The sequence below is a fragment of the Nuphar pumila genome, chromosome 1 (genome assembly GCF_984573655.1).
Source record: "Nuphar pumila chromosome 1, dmNupPumi1.hap1.1, whole genome shotgun sequence".
Lineage (NCBI taxonomy): Eukaryota > Viridiplantae > Streptophyta > Magnoliopsida > Nymphaeales > Nymphaeaceae > Nuphar > Nuphar pumila.
In genome coordinates, this window is record NC_143249.1 from 34,350,472 (window position 1) to 34,365,791 (window position 15,320).

General features: G+C 35.4%; 1 protein-coding gene across 1 annotated transcript in view; it reads right to left on the reverse strand.

Annotated features, from left to right (window-relative positions):
• Positions 1-270: 270 nt before the first annotated feature.
• LOC149848647 (digalactosyldiacylglycerol synthase 1, chloroplastic-like) overlaps positions 271-15,320 on the reverse strand; it is a 54,340-nt gene continuing 39,290 nt past the window's right edge. Inside the window, exons 4-7 of the mRNA XM_089996663.1 lie at positions 2,098-2,591; positions 1,751-2,017; positions 1,259-1,608; positions 271-1,021 (exon numbers count right to left, since the gene is read on the reverse strand). Of these exons, the coding sequence (XP_089852789.1) occupies positions 490-1,021; positions 1,259-1,608; positions 1,751-2,017; positions 2,098-2,591 (1,643 nt within the window). The 3' untranslated portion in view covers positions 271-489. The remainder of the gene's footprint in view (positions 1,022-1,258; positions 1,609-1,750; positions 2,018-2,097; positions 2,592-15,320) is intronic.

Sequence of the window (15,320 nt, forward strand, 5' to 3'; positions counted from 1 at the left end):
GTTAGGCTACTAGATTATTTAAAATCTGTAACTCATTTATCAATTTGACAATATAAACTATGACTAATGCATCTTGGTTTCAGTGTTTGTTGAGTTCGGGGTATGGCTGGTGATCCTGGCATAATCTGAACCAACAAAGCACTGTGAAGTTCTGCAAGGGGCAAAATGTGATGAGGTTGGGGTTTGTAGCATCTTATCCAAGGAATTGAGGTTCAAACCCATTCTTGAACACTCAAAATAAGAGAGTTCTGCTCACCATCAGAATAAGAATTTCCAGGGAAGAGAGTAATTTTGATTCAGCATGAGTTCATAACTGGGTGACTTGGTGCAGATGATGCATATACTACTGCGCACCGAAGGAAAACTTACTCAAGAAAACCAAAACTCAAATTATTATCTTAGAAGACCTGAGATGATACACCAAGTAGATACCTATATATACAAGAAAGACTATTACTTAGTACAAGTAGGAGACAGCCTTGGAATTGCTTACCATCCATAGACAGGGTTCTCCACCTGAGGAGACAGTAGATGCAAATCCATACAGTGCTGCTCACTGTAGTCCCTCGTCTTGGGCATAGCACCAGTTGCCAACCTCAGCAGCTCATTGCCAGTGAGGCAGTAATGTGAGAAAGCTAGCCCCCCCTCAACTATTTCTGTCAAACTAGGCATTGAGATTGACTTGGTCATCTTGCCATGGACCTTCCCTGCAGAAGCGACCTCCTCACTATTGTTCAAAAATTTATCAAGCTCAGCATACTCCATGAATCTCTGGGTAGCAGCTTCCCAGGAGAGGTTATACCTCTGCTCTTCAGTAAGAGGCAGAGGGTCTCTAGCCATTGCTTCCTTCACTCTCGCGACAAAGTCTTCTGACGTTCTGTAAGTCAAGCAGTTTGGAAATTCCCTGAAAAACTCATTTGATGGATGGTCAGCACAGATCACGAATTTTCCCATGGCAAGTGCCTCTGCAGTTGCTGTGCACAACACATCGGTTACACTAGGGTTGATAAAAATCTTGTACCTGCAAAAGAGATGCACGATAAATTAAGCCAAGCCAAAACACCATTTCATTCAGATAACCACTCAATGGACAAATCTCTCTCTCTCTCTCTCTCTCTCTCTCTCTCTCTCTCTCTCTCTCTCTCTCTCACACACACACACACACACACACACACACAAAACTGATGGAAGTCAAAGCCTTAGGTCACATGGATCACGTCTAATACAAATTGGTGGAGAAAAGTATAAATTTAATTACCCATGAAGTGAGTCGTCTGCATGGTCTCGACCCTTGAGAAAGTTCATATTTAGATTGAGCTTCTGTGCAGTTGACTGGACTTCAAGAGAGTCCTCTCCGTTACCAAAAACATCCAAGTTGAAACCATTGAGATCATTTTTGTGCTTTGCCAACAGATCTATCAGCTCCCTATATCCCTTTGCCCAAACCATCTTACCTAGAAAATATGCTCCTTTAGAAAAGACTTGCTGCCCAAGCTCTCTGTCAGCTGCCACCTTCTCCCCAACCGTAAGGAACTTTGGATTGACGCCATGGACATTGCATACAACAGACTTTGGTAGATCCTGTGTTGCTGCAGAAAGGCGCAACACCTGCATATTCATAATATAAAGTCAAGTTGTTTTGTAGATTGAAAACCCACTTTGGACTCTCAATATAATATAAAGTATGGATTGCTAGAAGAGCATTCCAAATCCAAGTTTCCACCATAAAACAAATCATCCTAGAGCTTACCTTGTTACAATATGCTTTGGTAACCCAATTGTTTATATGCTTCACAAAGAAAGCCTGAAGAGCACCATTATTCTCCCTCTTGATATATTCCAAGTAGTTAGTGTGGACAACACCAACAACATAATTGAATTTATCAGTCCAACGCTTCCCATGATGGTACCAGTTAAGGTGTTCGGGTTCTTCAAGAATAGCAATATCAGCTTCCCTGGATGATATAAACTGAGAAGTGTCCCCCGTGGGGATTATGCTTCGCCTCTCCCTGTGAAACTGAAAAAGTTCAGGAGTAAGTTACTGAGACCTATAATCCTCAAATTCAGAAAGGGAAATTATAACGTGCAAGGACATACCTTTCCTGGATAAAAAGATATTTCAAAATCTGCCTTGAAGCCAATTCGGGCTTCCAACCAGTTCCTAATATAAGCTTCCTGTTCCAGTGGCGAGTTGAAAGTTAAATTATTAGGATAAACCAACTCCTGGTCTGATTTGCATAACCAAGGGACCAACAGTGTAACATTTTGCTGTGCTGCTTTTGCCAGATATGCTGCTCTAAAGAGTGGGTTTATCGCAGTTCCCGTCATCCAAGGCAAGCTGGCAGTGGTAACAATTGCAACATGACGCTTTCGAGAATCTGCATCTTTCTTTGAAGAATCTGTCCAGAGGCCACCATCATAGCAATATCCAGTGCTTTGCAGAACACTAGCAACTCTAAAATCAAGTTCATCACTGACATTCTCATTTTCATGTGAAGAGAGAATAGGCATTTCCCCAGTTGATACGGAATTCAGTGCAACTTGTTCTTTTCGTTTGCTGCAGAGAACATCCACAATCTTGTCGCGCATACCTGTGATGTCAAAGTGAAATGAACACTAAGTGGACATTGCAACAACCACAACATCACATGACCCGCCATTCCACTAAGCAATAATTAGTATGAGACGTATCTTGCAAGAAACTAGTAAAAGAAAAAGCTCTCAAATGTGTTTATTTGCAAATGCACTGTTTCTTGTCAGCATGACACATAGTTTCATAATATCCTGGACATAGTAACCCTGAATAGCACAGTGACAACCTGAAATTTTTGAGTCCTAGAATACTTTGTACATCAGGTTGGGTGCATTCCCAACAAAGAACAATCAACACCCACTGGGTTTGACATTATGAAAAAACTAGTATGGGTTCAATGTTTGAAACTTTGCAAAGGTGAAAAATGACATTTAAATATCAAATGACTTAATTACGATTGTGTATCTCTATCCATCTGGAAAACAAACACATAAAGAACATTGAGCAATTGCTTCCTTTCCATCATTATCTGTTAATGGTTTTTCTTGACCAAATGAAGATTAAGGCAATATTCTCATTGATCTATGCAAAACACCCAGTTTTGAGAGTCCATTAAAAAAGAAACACCTGGTGATATGGAGATAAATTTTGATGCCTATCTCTCAAGGGGAAAACGAACACATAAAGAACATTGTACAAAATGTTTCTTGAACTGGGAAAAGGAGAGGTTGGAAACTCGGTTTTAAAGTTAGAAACTTACAATCTTGACAATCAAAAATCTGTCACATGGATACAGGTATATTGCTACAACATGGGTGTTAAAAAGTATACTCATCCATGTAACTATATATAATATAATATACAATATTCTATATTTATTTATTTTTATTTTTATTTTTATTTTTATTTATTTCTTTTTCTTTTTTTGTATTTTTATTTTTGTCTAGTTCAATTTAAACTAGACCTTAAACTAGTTGATGTAGCTGTTGGAGCTAGTCCAATGGCTACAATTAGAGTCGTTGGACTACGGAGCTCTTTAGAGCTCCTCTCTCTCCCTCTCACTTTGTGTATAAATAAAGGGTGATCCCCCTCTCCAATGTAACAATGCTTTTATGCATTTCATGTGAATGAAACAAAGTTTATTATTTTATCTTTTGTGTTCTTTTATTTATGCTCCTTTGTGGGTTATGCTTGTAGTGTCTTCAATAGACACCTATTACAAGCATTTGTGCTTTCGTGAAAGATCTTCATTTCCTTACATGGTATCACAGCTTGGAAGCTTAAAGATCTTGGAGAGTTTCTACCTCAATTTTCATGCCTCTTTAACGAAAGTTGATTCATCTTCTTGTTCGTGATTCAAATGCCTTGTGCCATCATAGTTGAAGAAAAAAGATGTTTGGAGAATCGTTGGCTACACAAAGATCGTGATTGTGCTCTTGCCCTTTCCTCTTTTCTCTTTTTTTTCTTTTTTTCTTTTTTTTTTTTCTTTGTTCTCTCTTATCATCTCTCTTTCTTCTTCACCCTTGTAAAAATAGATGACAATGATAAAGTCACCATCATGCCCATGAAACTAAATGATATCAATTATGTGATGTAGGCTTTAATAATGAAGCATCACATTTGGGGAAAAAAAAAGGTTGTGGAGAATAATAGATGGTTCCGATTTAAAACCAAAACTAATTCTCACAAAAATTGAAAATGAGAAAGAGGGCACTTTCACGGAAAGAGAGAAAAACAAAACAGTGGCCACTTATAAGAAAAAATAGAAACAATGAAGGATAGGGCATGCCAAAATCATGTCATGGATAATTAATAGTGTTGACATCAATAAATGCTCTAGTCTAGCCAAATTCGAGCATGCCAATAAGGCTTGAGAATACCTTAGAAATATGTATTCTCATAACGACATTGCACATGTATCCAATTTGCAAGATAAAGTTCAGACTTTGACTTAAAAGGATAAAAGTATTAGAGAATATTATAATGAGTTGTTCGAACTTTGGGAAGAGTTGGCCCTTCTTGAACCAAAGTGGCATTGTCCCGAAGATATTGAATTTCGCCAAAAACAACTCGATATTGAACATTTTTATCAATTTATAAATGGTTTGAGGCCGAAATTTCAAACAACCAAATCGACTCATTTATATAGAGGAAAAGTTTTTTCTATTATTGACACTATTGATGAACTAACTATGGAGGAAAATAGACTCAAGAAGAATACTTCACAGAATGAAGAAGATTCTGTATCTAGACCAGAAAATCATATGTGCACTTATAGGCTGCCTTATTTTGGTAGACAAAATAATGATTATGACAAAAAAAAAAGTCATTTGCCACCATTGTTATGAACTGGGGCACTATAGGCCTCAATGTCCTAAATTAAAGAAAAGAGAAAAAAAGAAAGTTGCATTGGTTCATCACAAGAATCAAAAGATCAAACCAATCAAGATGCACTTGTATCTATGGCACAATTAATGGAAATCCTTCAACATCTTCTCAAAGAAGCATCCTACTCAACTAAAGCCTCAACCGAAGCAGTTGGCTCATCCTTCTCCGATTCGGGTAACTTTCCTTGGCAACTTGACTCTGGTGTTTCTTTTCATATGACCCCAAATATCAATAGTTTGTCTAAATGTCTTAATAATAACTTAAGTGTGTCAAAAGTTTTCACAGTTGATGGTACATCTCTTGAAATAAAAGGTAAAGGACATTTTGAAAACCTTAAAAAATCCAAAAAAAAAATATTCCAGAAGTTAGATATATTTCCAAACTAAATCTAAACCTTTTATGTCTCTCAAATATCTAATTATGGGTGTAACATCTCCTTCTCTTCTCATCTCATGGTTGTTGGGTACAAAATCGCCAGTCAAGGAAGGTGATTGGCGAAGGTCATAAAGAAAGAAGACTCTACTATATGGATTTTTTGGAATTACCCAAGAATGTCTTTTGTTATAATGTTTAAAAAAATGGATTTGGATCTATGGCACAAAAGACTTGGCCATCTTCGTGTTAAATTATGTAATCAACCATGTAATCTAATATATACATTTTATATATAAGGTAATACATATACATATATTATATATATGTATATGTATCTACTTATTACATATAAAATATATATATATATATATATTCCTATTGATTAGCCGTAGGGGTAGTTTAGTCTTTTTACAACATATTCCTTTTTTTTAATATGTTTTATAATTCTTTTTCTTTTTCTTTTTCTTTTTTCATTTTATTTTTATTCTTTTTTGTAAAAGGTAGTGTGTACCTTGAAGGGGCCCACCATCTAGTCATTGGGCCCCTCCCAACGGTCATATTTGTGATCGTTGTAGGGGCTCCAACGACTAGAAGTGGAGCCCCTCCAAGGCCTCCACTTCCTATATTTAAAGGGGCTCTCCCCTTGTGTATTTTTTTATAGCTTTGGGTCAAAGCCCAAGCATTCAATAAAGCTTTTTATTCTTTTAGTGCATTTGTTAGATTGATTTATGCTTTTGTGCACAAGTGTTCTAAGTGTTCTTAGTGTGCATGTGTGCACGTATTTGTTATCAAGAATATTAAGGTCTTGATCTTAGTATCTTGTTGAAGATACTTTCACATGGTATCAGAGCTTCGATGAAGAAAGAGGATTGTGCATTTCTTCATTTTTTTAGTGCCTCAAAAAATGTGTCTTCAAGCTATTGGAGTTTGAAGTGGATCATCTTCTTCGGGCAATATTTTAGAAGCCTCTTTTTGTCAAAAAAGACTTAAAAATCTTTTGAGGTACGTGTTATTTTTCAACTTCTATCCTCTCTAATGGGCGAAAAAGACTCTCACTTCTCCCTTAGGTTTAAACTTAATGGTTCAAATTATCATGTTTGGGCCGGTAATATGAAAACCCATATTAAAGAAAAGGGACTTTGGGGTATGTTCAAGGTTCCATACCGGAACCCGAACCAAAAATTACAATCGTTGAAAAGGGAGATATTAAGATCCTTGAAGGTGAAGAAAGACAAAAGGCTCTTGAAGAGTATTCAACAAAGCATGACGAATAGGAGATGAAAAACTTCAAGATCTTGTCTTGGATTTTTTCATCCGTTGAAACCAAGATAAATGCCAACATCATTAAGTTCAAAAAAGCTTCTGAAGCTTGGTTATATCTTGAGAAACTGTATACTTCAAGAGATTTGTCACACAAGTATTATCTCCAAAAAAGGGCCTTGACCCTACAACAAAATGAGATATCTATTCGGAAATACTTTGCTGAATTATCTTCTATTTGAGATGAGCTAGCAATGCTTGAACCAAAATAGAGTGGAAAAGCGATCGAATTAAGACATAAACAACTAGAGGAAGATCAGTTCTTCAATTTTCTAAATGGACTTAGACCCGAATTTGAACAAATTCGGTCATCCCTTTTCTCCGCCTTCACATCTCCCTCAATTGAAGATGTTATCACCAAGTTAAGTGGTGAGGAAACCCGTACGGGGATTAGTAAGAGTAATCCTAGCATTCTTGCTACCTCTTCTACTCAAGAAAATTGTGAAGGGGTAAATGTCGTTTCAAGATCGGAGAATAATGTGAAAGCCTATAAACCTCCTCACTTCAAGAATCAAGGTCAAGGAGGAAACGATCGATATGGAAAAAGAAACTATAGCAAATTAAATTGTCATTTTTTGTAAAGAACCGGGGCATATCAAACCCATTTGTCCTAAATGAAAAACATTTATTGCGATGGCTATGACATCCCAATCGGAGGAACAACCATCATCATCAAATGGGTCTCTTTCTCTTCAACAAATTGTGGAAGCTTTACAACCTCTTCTTAAGGGAAGCATTTTCGAATCTGCTACGTCAACTTTTTCTCCTCCCGGTAAGACATCTTGGCTTTTAGATTCCGGTGCATCTTTCCACATGACCCCAAGTGCTTGTTCTCTTTCCAATTTTTCTAAAAATATTCTTCCATCTTTTGTCTCAACAGTTGATGGAACACCTCTTGAAATTAAAGGAATAGGCAATTTTGAAAACAAGATTTCTTTGTTCCAAAAATTTGTCTTATAACAAAATTAAATTTAAATTTACTTTCGGTCTCTCAACTCTCAGACTATAGTTGTGATATAAAATTCTCGTCTAACAAATGTTGGATACAGGATCGTCAGTCCGGGAGGTTGATTGGGGAAGGCTCTAGGAGAGGAGACCTCTACTACGTTGATTTTCTCCAAGTTCCCAAGAATCAATTTTGTAATGTCGTTCAAAACAAAGATATTCATGTATGGCATAAGAGATTGTGACATCCCAACATTGTTAAAATCTCTTACTTGCCTTTTATTAAACATCTTTGTAAAGGAGATTTTTTATGTAATGAATGTATTCTTGAGAAGATGAAAAGTCTACCTTTTTCTCAAAGATCCATGTTTACGACAAAACCCTTTGAAATTGTTCATTTTGATGCATGGAGTCCGGCTTCTGTAATATCTAAAGGAGGATTCTCATATTATGTAATTTTCGTGAACAATTACACTAGGTTTTGTTGAATATACTTTCTTAAACATAAACATGAAGTTTTTTCAACATTTAAAACTTTTCATATGATGGTTTTAAATCAATTCAATGGAAGTTTAAAAATTCTTAGGTCTGACTCTGAAGGTGAATATCTTTCAAACGAATTCAAGAGTTATCTTGAAAGTTTTTGTATTTTCCATCAAAAATCTTATCCAAAAACCCTTCAACAAAATGGGTTAGCTGAATAAAAGCATAGGCATATCATTGAAACAACTAGAACCTTGCTCATTTCGCAAAATATTCCAAAGAAACTCTAGTCTGAGGCATCTCTTACTTCAGTCTATCTCATAAATAGACTTCCATCAAAAAACTTAAACAAGATTTCCCCATTTGAAAAATTATACGAAAACGAACCTGATTATAGCAGATTAAGGGCTTTTGAATGTAAATGTTTTGTCCTTACTGATAAAAATGACAAACTTTCTCAAAAGGTCATTCCTTATGCCTTTCTTGGTTATTATGAAACCCAAAAGGGTTTTCGTTGTTATGATGTCAAGAATGACAAATTGTATGTTTCCAGAAATGTGAGTTTTTTGGAAAATCTTAGTGGCTTTGAAAGTCTTGAATCTCATGATGAGAATGTAGATTATTCCTTTCTATTTGATCTACTAGCTAAAGACGATACTAGTGATGATGAGTCAAATCAGAATGACTCAAGTGATATTGAAACCGATGAAATCATTCTTCTGATCTCCCCATCTCATCAACATATTGATGAAGGACCACCTAGAGATCCCATCACCTATATTCATAGAAATAGAAACACCTTTAGAAGTGCTCTTGAAAGATATGATGATGTTAGTAGGGGTGTTCCTCAAAGTGAGGAGAACCTTCGTAGAACCGAAAGAAGTAGAAAAGCTCCCTCTAGGTTCATTTCATATGACTCTTTTCCACCTAAATATAAAGCATGTCTTAATGTTATTCATTCTTACATAGAACCTAGAAACTTTGAGGAAGCACGTAAGTGCCCTGAATGGATAGTAGCAATGGAAAATGAACTCGGAGCTCTGAGAAGAGCCAAAACGTGAGAATTTCAAAACCTTCCTAAAGGTAAGAAAACAATAGGGTGTAGATGGGTATTTAAGGTTAAGACTAAGAGTGATGAGTCTCTTGAGAGATATAAAGCTCGATTAGTTGCAAAGGGATATAGTCAAGAATATGGGATTGACTATGAGAAAACCTTTGCTCCTGTAGCTCGAATGGTCATTGTCTGATGTCTTATAACTGTTGTTTCAATCAACAAGTGGAACATCTATCAAATGGATGTTAAAAATGTCTTTCTAAATGGAGATATAAAAAAAGAAGTTTATATGGATTCTCTCCACCAGGAACGGAGACTCCCAAAGGGAAAGTGTTTCGTCTTCGAAAAGCAATTTATGGTTTAAAACAAGCCCCCAAGTCTTGGTATGATAGGTTTAATTCGGTAATGATAGCAAATGGTTTTTCTTCATGTTTTACTGACACTGTTTTATTTGTTAGAAAATCCAATGCAGGGATTGTGATCTTACTGTTGTATGTGGATGATATGCTCATCGCTGATAGTGATTCTAAAGGGGTTAAAAGTATAAATTTAATTTTGAAAGATAAATTTGAAATGTCTCATTTGGGTTTTCTAACTTATTTTTTGGGTATTGAAGTAGCATACTCTCATAGAGGGTATTCTTTATCTCAAACTAAGTTTGCTTCTGAGATCATTGACAGGTTAGGTATTACAGATGAAAAGGTTTATGAAACTCCTGCTATAGTAGGAGCTAAAATGAAGATTGATGATGGTGTTCTTCTTTCGGATCCTACTCCCTACAGACAGTTTGTAGGATCATTGATGTATTTGAGTATTACCAGACCAGATATCTCTCATGCAGTCCATACTGCAAGCCAGTTTCAGCATGCACCAACATCAGTCCACATGAGTGTCATCTTGCGAGTCGTAAGATACATTAAGGGTACTCTAAATAAGGAAGTTTTTCTGTCATCTTCTTCTTATTTAAAATTAATTGCTTATACTGACTCTGATTGGAGAGGTGACCCAAATAACCGTCACTCCACAACTGGTTTTTGTGTGTTCTTAGGAGACTCACTGATTTCGTGGAGATGTAAGAAGCAACAAAAAGTTTTTCTATCCTCGACTGAAGCCGAATATCGTGTCATGGCAACAAATACCATGAAAATTGTATGGATCCATCAATTGCTAGAAGACATGGAGATCATAATAGAAGGGCCCACCAAGCGGTGCTGTGACAACAAAAGTGCAATTTATATTGCGAAAAATCACACTTTTCATGAGCGGACTAAACACATAGAGATAGACTGTCACTATGTTCGTGAGGCGTATCTCAAAGGAGTCATTGATCTTCTATATGTCACGTCCGAATATCTGTTGGCAGATTTCTTCACTAAAGCTTTGAGTGTTCCGCGCTTCAACTTCCTCCTTAGCAAACTTTCGGTCATCCTGCCCTAAGTTTGAGGGGGGGTGTTAAATTATGTAATCAACCATGTAATCTAATATATATATATATAAGGTAATACATACACATATATTATATATATGTATATATATCTAATTATATATAAAATATATATATTCCTATTGATTAGCCGTAGGGGTAGTTTAGTCTTTTTACAACATTCATTTTTTTAATATGTTTTGTAATTATTTTTCTTTTTTCATTTTATTTTTATTCTTTTTTGTAAAAGGTAGTGTGTACCTTGGAAGGGCCCACCATCTAGTCGTTGAGCCCCTTCCAACGGTCTTATTTGTGATCGTTGGAGGGGCTCCAACGACTAGAAGTGGAGCCCCTCCAAGGCCTCCGCTTCCTCTATTTAAAAGGGCTCTCCCCTTGTGTATTTTTCTATGGCTTTGGGTCAAAGCCCAAGCATTTAATAAAGCTTTTTATTCTTTAAGTGCATTTGTGAGATTGATTTGTGTTTTTGTGCACAAGTGTTCTAAGTCTTCTAAGTGTTCTAAGTGTTCTTAGTGTGCATGTGTACACGTATTTGTTATCAAGAATATTAAGGTCTTGATCTTAGTATCTTGTTGAAGATACTTTCACACTTTGTATATCCAAAATCCAATACCTTTCAAGTTTAGGAAAATTTTGTAGTTTTGAAAGTTTTGATGGTAAAGATTGTATTCTTGGTAAAATAAAAAAATTGCCATTTTATGATAGAACTTTTGTTTCATCTAGGCCACTTGAGTTAACACATTCGGATGTTTGGGGTCCCGCACGGGTCATATCAAAAGGCGGATATGCATATTATATCATTTTTGTTGATGACTTCTCTAGGCATACTTGGATCTACTTCCTTAAAAATAAATCAGAAGTCTTTTAGCATTTTCAAACATTTCACAAAATGGCTAAAAATAAATTTCAAAATGATGTTTTTATTTTTCGCACTGATTCAGGGAGAGATTTTTTGTCAAAAGAATTTAAAGACTATCTCAATTTTCATGGCATTACATATCAAAGATCTTGTACACACACCTCAAAAAATGGTTTTGTTGAACAAAAACACTGACACATTATGGAAACCACTAGGAATTTATTGATAGCAAACCAAATTCCAAAAGAGTTATGGGCAAAAGCAGCCTTAACTGCTACCTATCTCATTAACCGAATGTCATCTTCTTCTTTGAAAAATATAACTCTAATTGAAAAACTTGTCAAATTATCTCCTTATTAATCCAGATTGAGAGTTTTTTTATGCAAATGTTTTGTCTTCACCAACAAAAATGATAAACTCTCCCCCCGTGTCATTTCTTGTGCCTCCTTAAGTTATGCAGATAATCAAAAAGGCTATAGATGTTATGATTTCAAAAATAGAAAATTGTATATATCAAGAAATGTATCCTTTTTGGAAAAAGAAAGTTTTTTTTATTTTGAAAAGACCAAGAAAGTAACCAAATATTCCTTTTTTATAGATTTGACTTCAAAATTTGATGAATGTGACTATGAATACGACCTAGGCGATGGTCAAGGTATTGTTGATTATGAACATAATGTTACTAAAGAAGAGCAAACTCATAAGGACACTGGTTTATAATACTCAAGACGTAGAGAATTCAATCTTTCATGTGCATTGGAAAAATATTCCGAAACACAAACCCGAAGGCAATCCACAGTGTCTAAACCTCCCAAAAAATTTGTTTTATGAATCTTTTTCACCCATATATAAGGCATTTATTGCATTAATACACTCGTATGTAGAACCTTCATCCTACACTCAAGCCAAAGACCATATAGAGTGGGTAGGAGCCATGAACGCAGAATTAGAAACATTAGAAAGGGCTAACACTTAGACCATTCAACATATTCGACAAGAAAAGAAACCTACAGGCTTTAGGTGGGTTTATAAAGTTAAAACCAAGAGTGACGGAACTCTTGAAAGATATAAAGCTAGATTAATGGCCAAGGGGTATTCCCAAGAATATGACATCGATTACGAAGAAACTTTTGCTCCAGTAGCCCAAATGACCACAGTCAGGACACTGATAGCCTTAGCCTCTATTAGAAAATGGCTCATATTTTAAATGGATGTCAAAAAATGCTTTCCTCAATGAAAACTTAGTTGAAGAAGTTTATATGAAAGCACCTCTGGGTATTAGTATTCCTAAGGGTAAAGCTCTTCGTTTAGAAAAAGTTATTTATGGTCTTAAACAGGCACCAAAAGCCTGGTATGACAGGTTTAGTCATGTTATACTTGATATTGGATTCAGAACTTGTCTCACTGACACTGTTTAGTTTATTATGATTTACGATGCGGGAATTATTATTATTATTCTTTATGTGGATGACATGATTATCATCGGAGGCGACAAACAGGGAGTTGAAAACATTAAAAAGCTTCTTAAAAATCATTTTGAAATTATTGATTTAGGTTTATTGAGATTTTCTTTAGGAATTAAAGTTGTTTATTCCCCTCGAAGTTATTTATTATCTCAATCTAAGTTGGATTTTGATATTGTTTTCAGGTTTGGAATTACAGATGATAAGAGAGTGGATACTCTAGAAGTTGTCAACATCAAAATGAGAATAGATGACGAAGAACCTCTTGATGATCTCCCTCCTTCCAGACAGCTTACTAGAGCACTTTCCTATCTCTCAATTACTAGACCTGATATAGCACATGTTGTACACACAACTAGTTAGTTTCAGCACACTCCCACTTCTATTCACATGGGAGCAGTTTTGCGTATTATTAGATACATCAAGTCTTCCCTTTCACGAGATCTCTTCTTGTCTGCTTCATCCTCATTAAATTTAATTGCTTATCTGATGCTGACTTGGAAGGTGATCCAATAATAGGCACTCAACCACTGGTTTTTGTGTTTTCTTAGGTGAATCCTTAATTTTGTGGCGGTGCAAAAAACAGCAAAAGGTCTCTCTTTCGTCCATCGAAGCTAAATATCGAACCATGGCCACCACAACAATGGAAGTAGTTTGGCTCAAAAGACCGTTGGCTGACATGAGAGTTGAAGTGACACAAGCTTCACGCATATGCTGTAACAACAAGAGTGCTATCTATATTGTCAGCAATCGAACATTTCATGAATGCACCAAACATATTGAAATGGATTGTCACTATTTCAGAGAGAAGTATCTACATAGAACCATTGATCTACCACATGTTACATCAAAATACCAATTAGCAAATTTCTTCACCAAACCTCTCATTACTCCTAGATATCATTTCCTCTTAAATAAGCTTTCGTTTATTGTACCGTAAGTTTGAGGGGGAGTGTTATAAAGTGTACTCATCCATGTAACTATATATAATATAATATATAATATTTTATTTTTATTTATTTAATTTTTACTTTTTATTTTTATTTTTTTTTTTCTCTTTTTTGTATTTTTATTTTTGTCTAGTTCAATTTAAACTAGACCTTAAACTAGTCAAGATCCAACTAGATCTTGACTAGTTGATGTAGTAGTTGGAGCTAGTCCAACGGCTACAATTAGAGTCGTTGGACAAGCTCCAACGACTCTATGGAGCTCTTTAGAGCTCCTCTTTCTCACTCTCACTTTGTATATAAATAAGGGGTGATCCTCCTCTCCAACTTAACAATGCTTTTATGCATTTTATGTTAATGAAATAAAATTTATTATTTTATCTTTTGTGTTCTTCGATTTATGCCCTTTTGTGGGTTATGATTATAGTGTCTTCAATAGACACCTATTACAAGCATTTATGCTTTCGCGGAAGATCCTCATTTCCTTACAATGGGCACGGGTGGTCCTACTTTGTAAAGAATAGTACATGATTAAGAATGCACAAGCACTGACATGTATGCCTGCCAACAAATACGGATATGTGCAATCAAAAATCAAGAGATCCAGTAAAGTTGGATAAAAGAATGTATAATCTATGATGTTAGCATACAATAACACATATGAATGTATAAACCAACAAGACCAGGTAACAACTAGCAGTACAGAATCATGAAGTTGCACTGACCAATTTAATTTACCTGCATGACACTGTGAGAAGCAGATAATCATAATTTATTCATCCACTACGCTTGTGTTAAAGCAATGATCAACTTTTCAGAGCACTACCTAATCATGGGTTTCATTTATAGTTGGAAGTACCTGCCACCATAATTATCACTATATCCCACATTTCTTACGTACAACAATGGAATATCTGTTACAGAAATATGGGGAATATGGTGCTACGATAAAATAAAATAAAAATGCTAGTCTGAACCATGAACACAATGCTATAGAAGCATCCCCATAAAAATATGGGAACTGTGACATCTGAACAAAAAAGTCGCAATTTATCTTCTTACAAAAGCTAGGGTTTTAGAATGTGTAGCAGGCACTCCAATAGATCAAAATCACAAACTTGAAGCTAAGATTGTGGAAAATGGTATATCTATTACAAGAACATGGTGCTAAGAAAGAAAAAACAAAGTAAAATACATTTGATAGTCTGAACCTTGAAATTAACACTATAGAAGCATTCCCATAAAAATGGGGATTGTGAAATCTCAATGAAAACATACAATTTATCTCCTTCAAAACTCCACGGTTTTAGAATGTGTATTAGATACTCAAATAGAATAAAACCAAACTTAAAGCAAAGAATGGGAAAGCACTAAAGGATACTACTATGTATTGAATGCTGGTTGGAGAACCCATCCAACTAAAGATTAATATCCATATATGGTTTATGTTTATATGCATAATAAGAATATAAGCATGTTTACACATGAAAGAGACACCACATTCTATGGTAA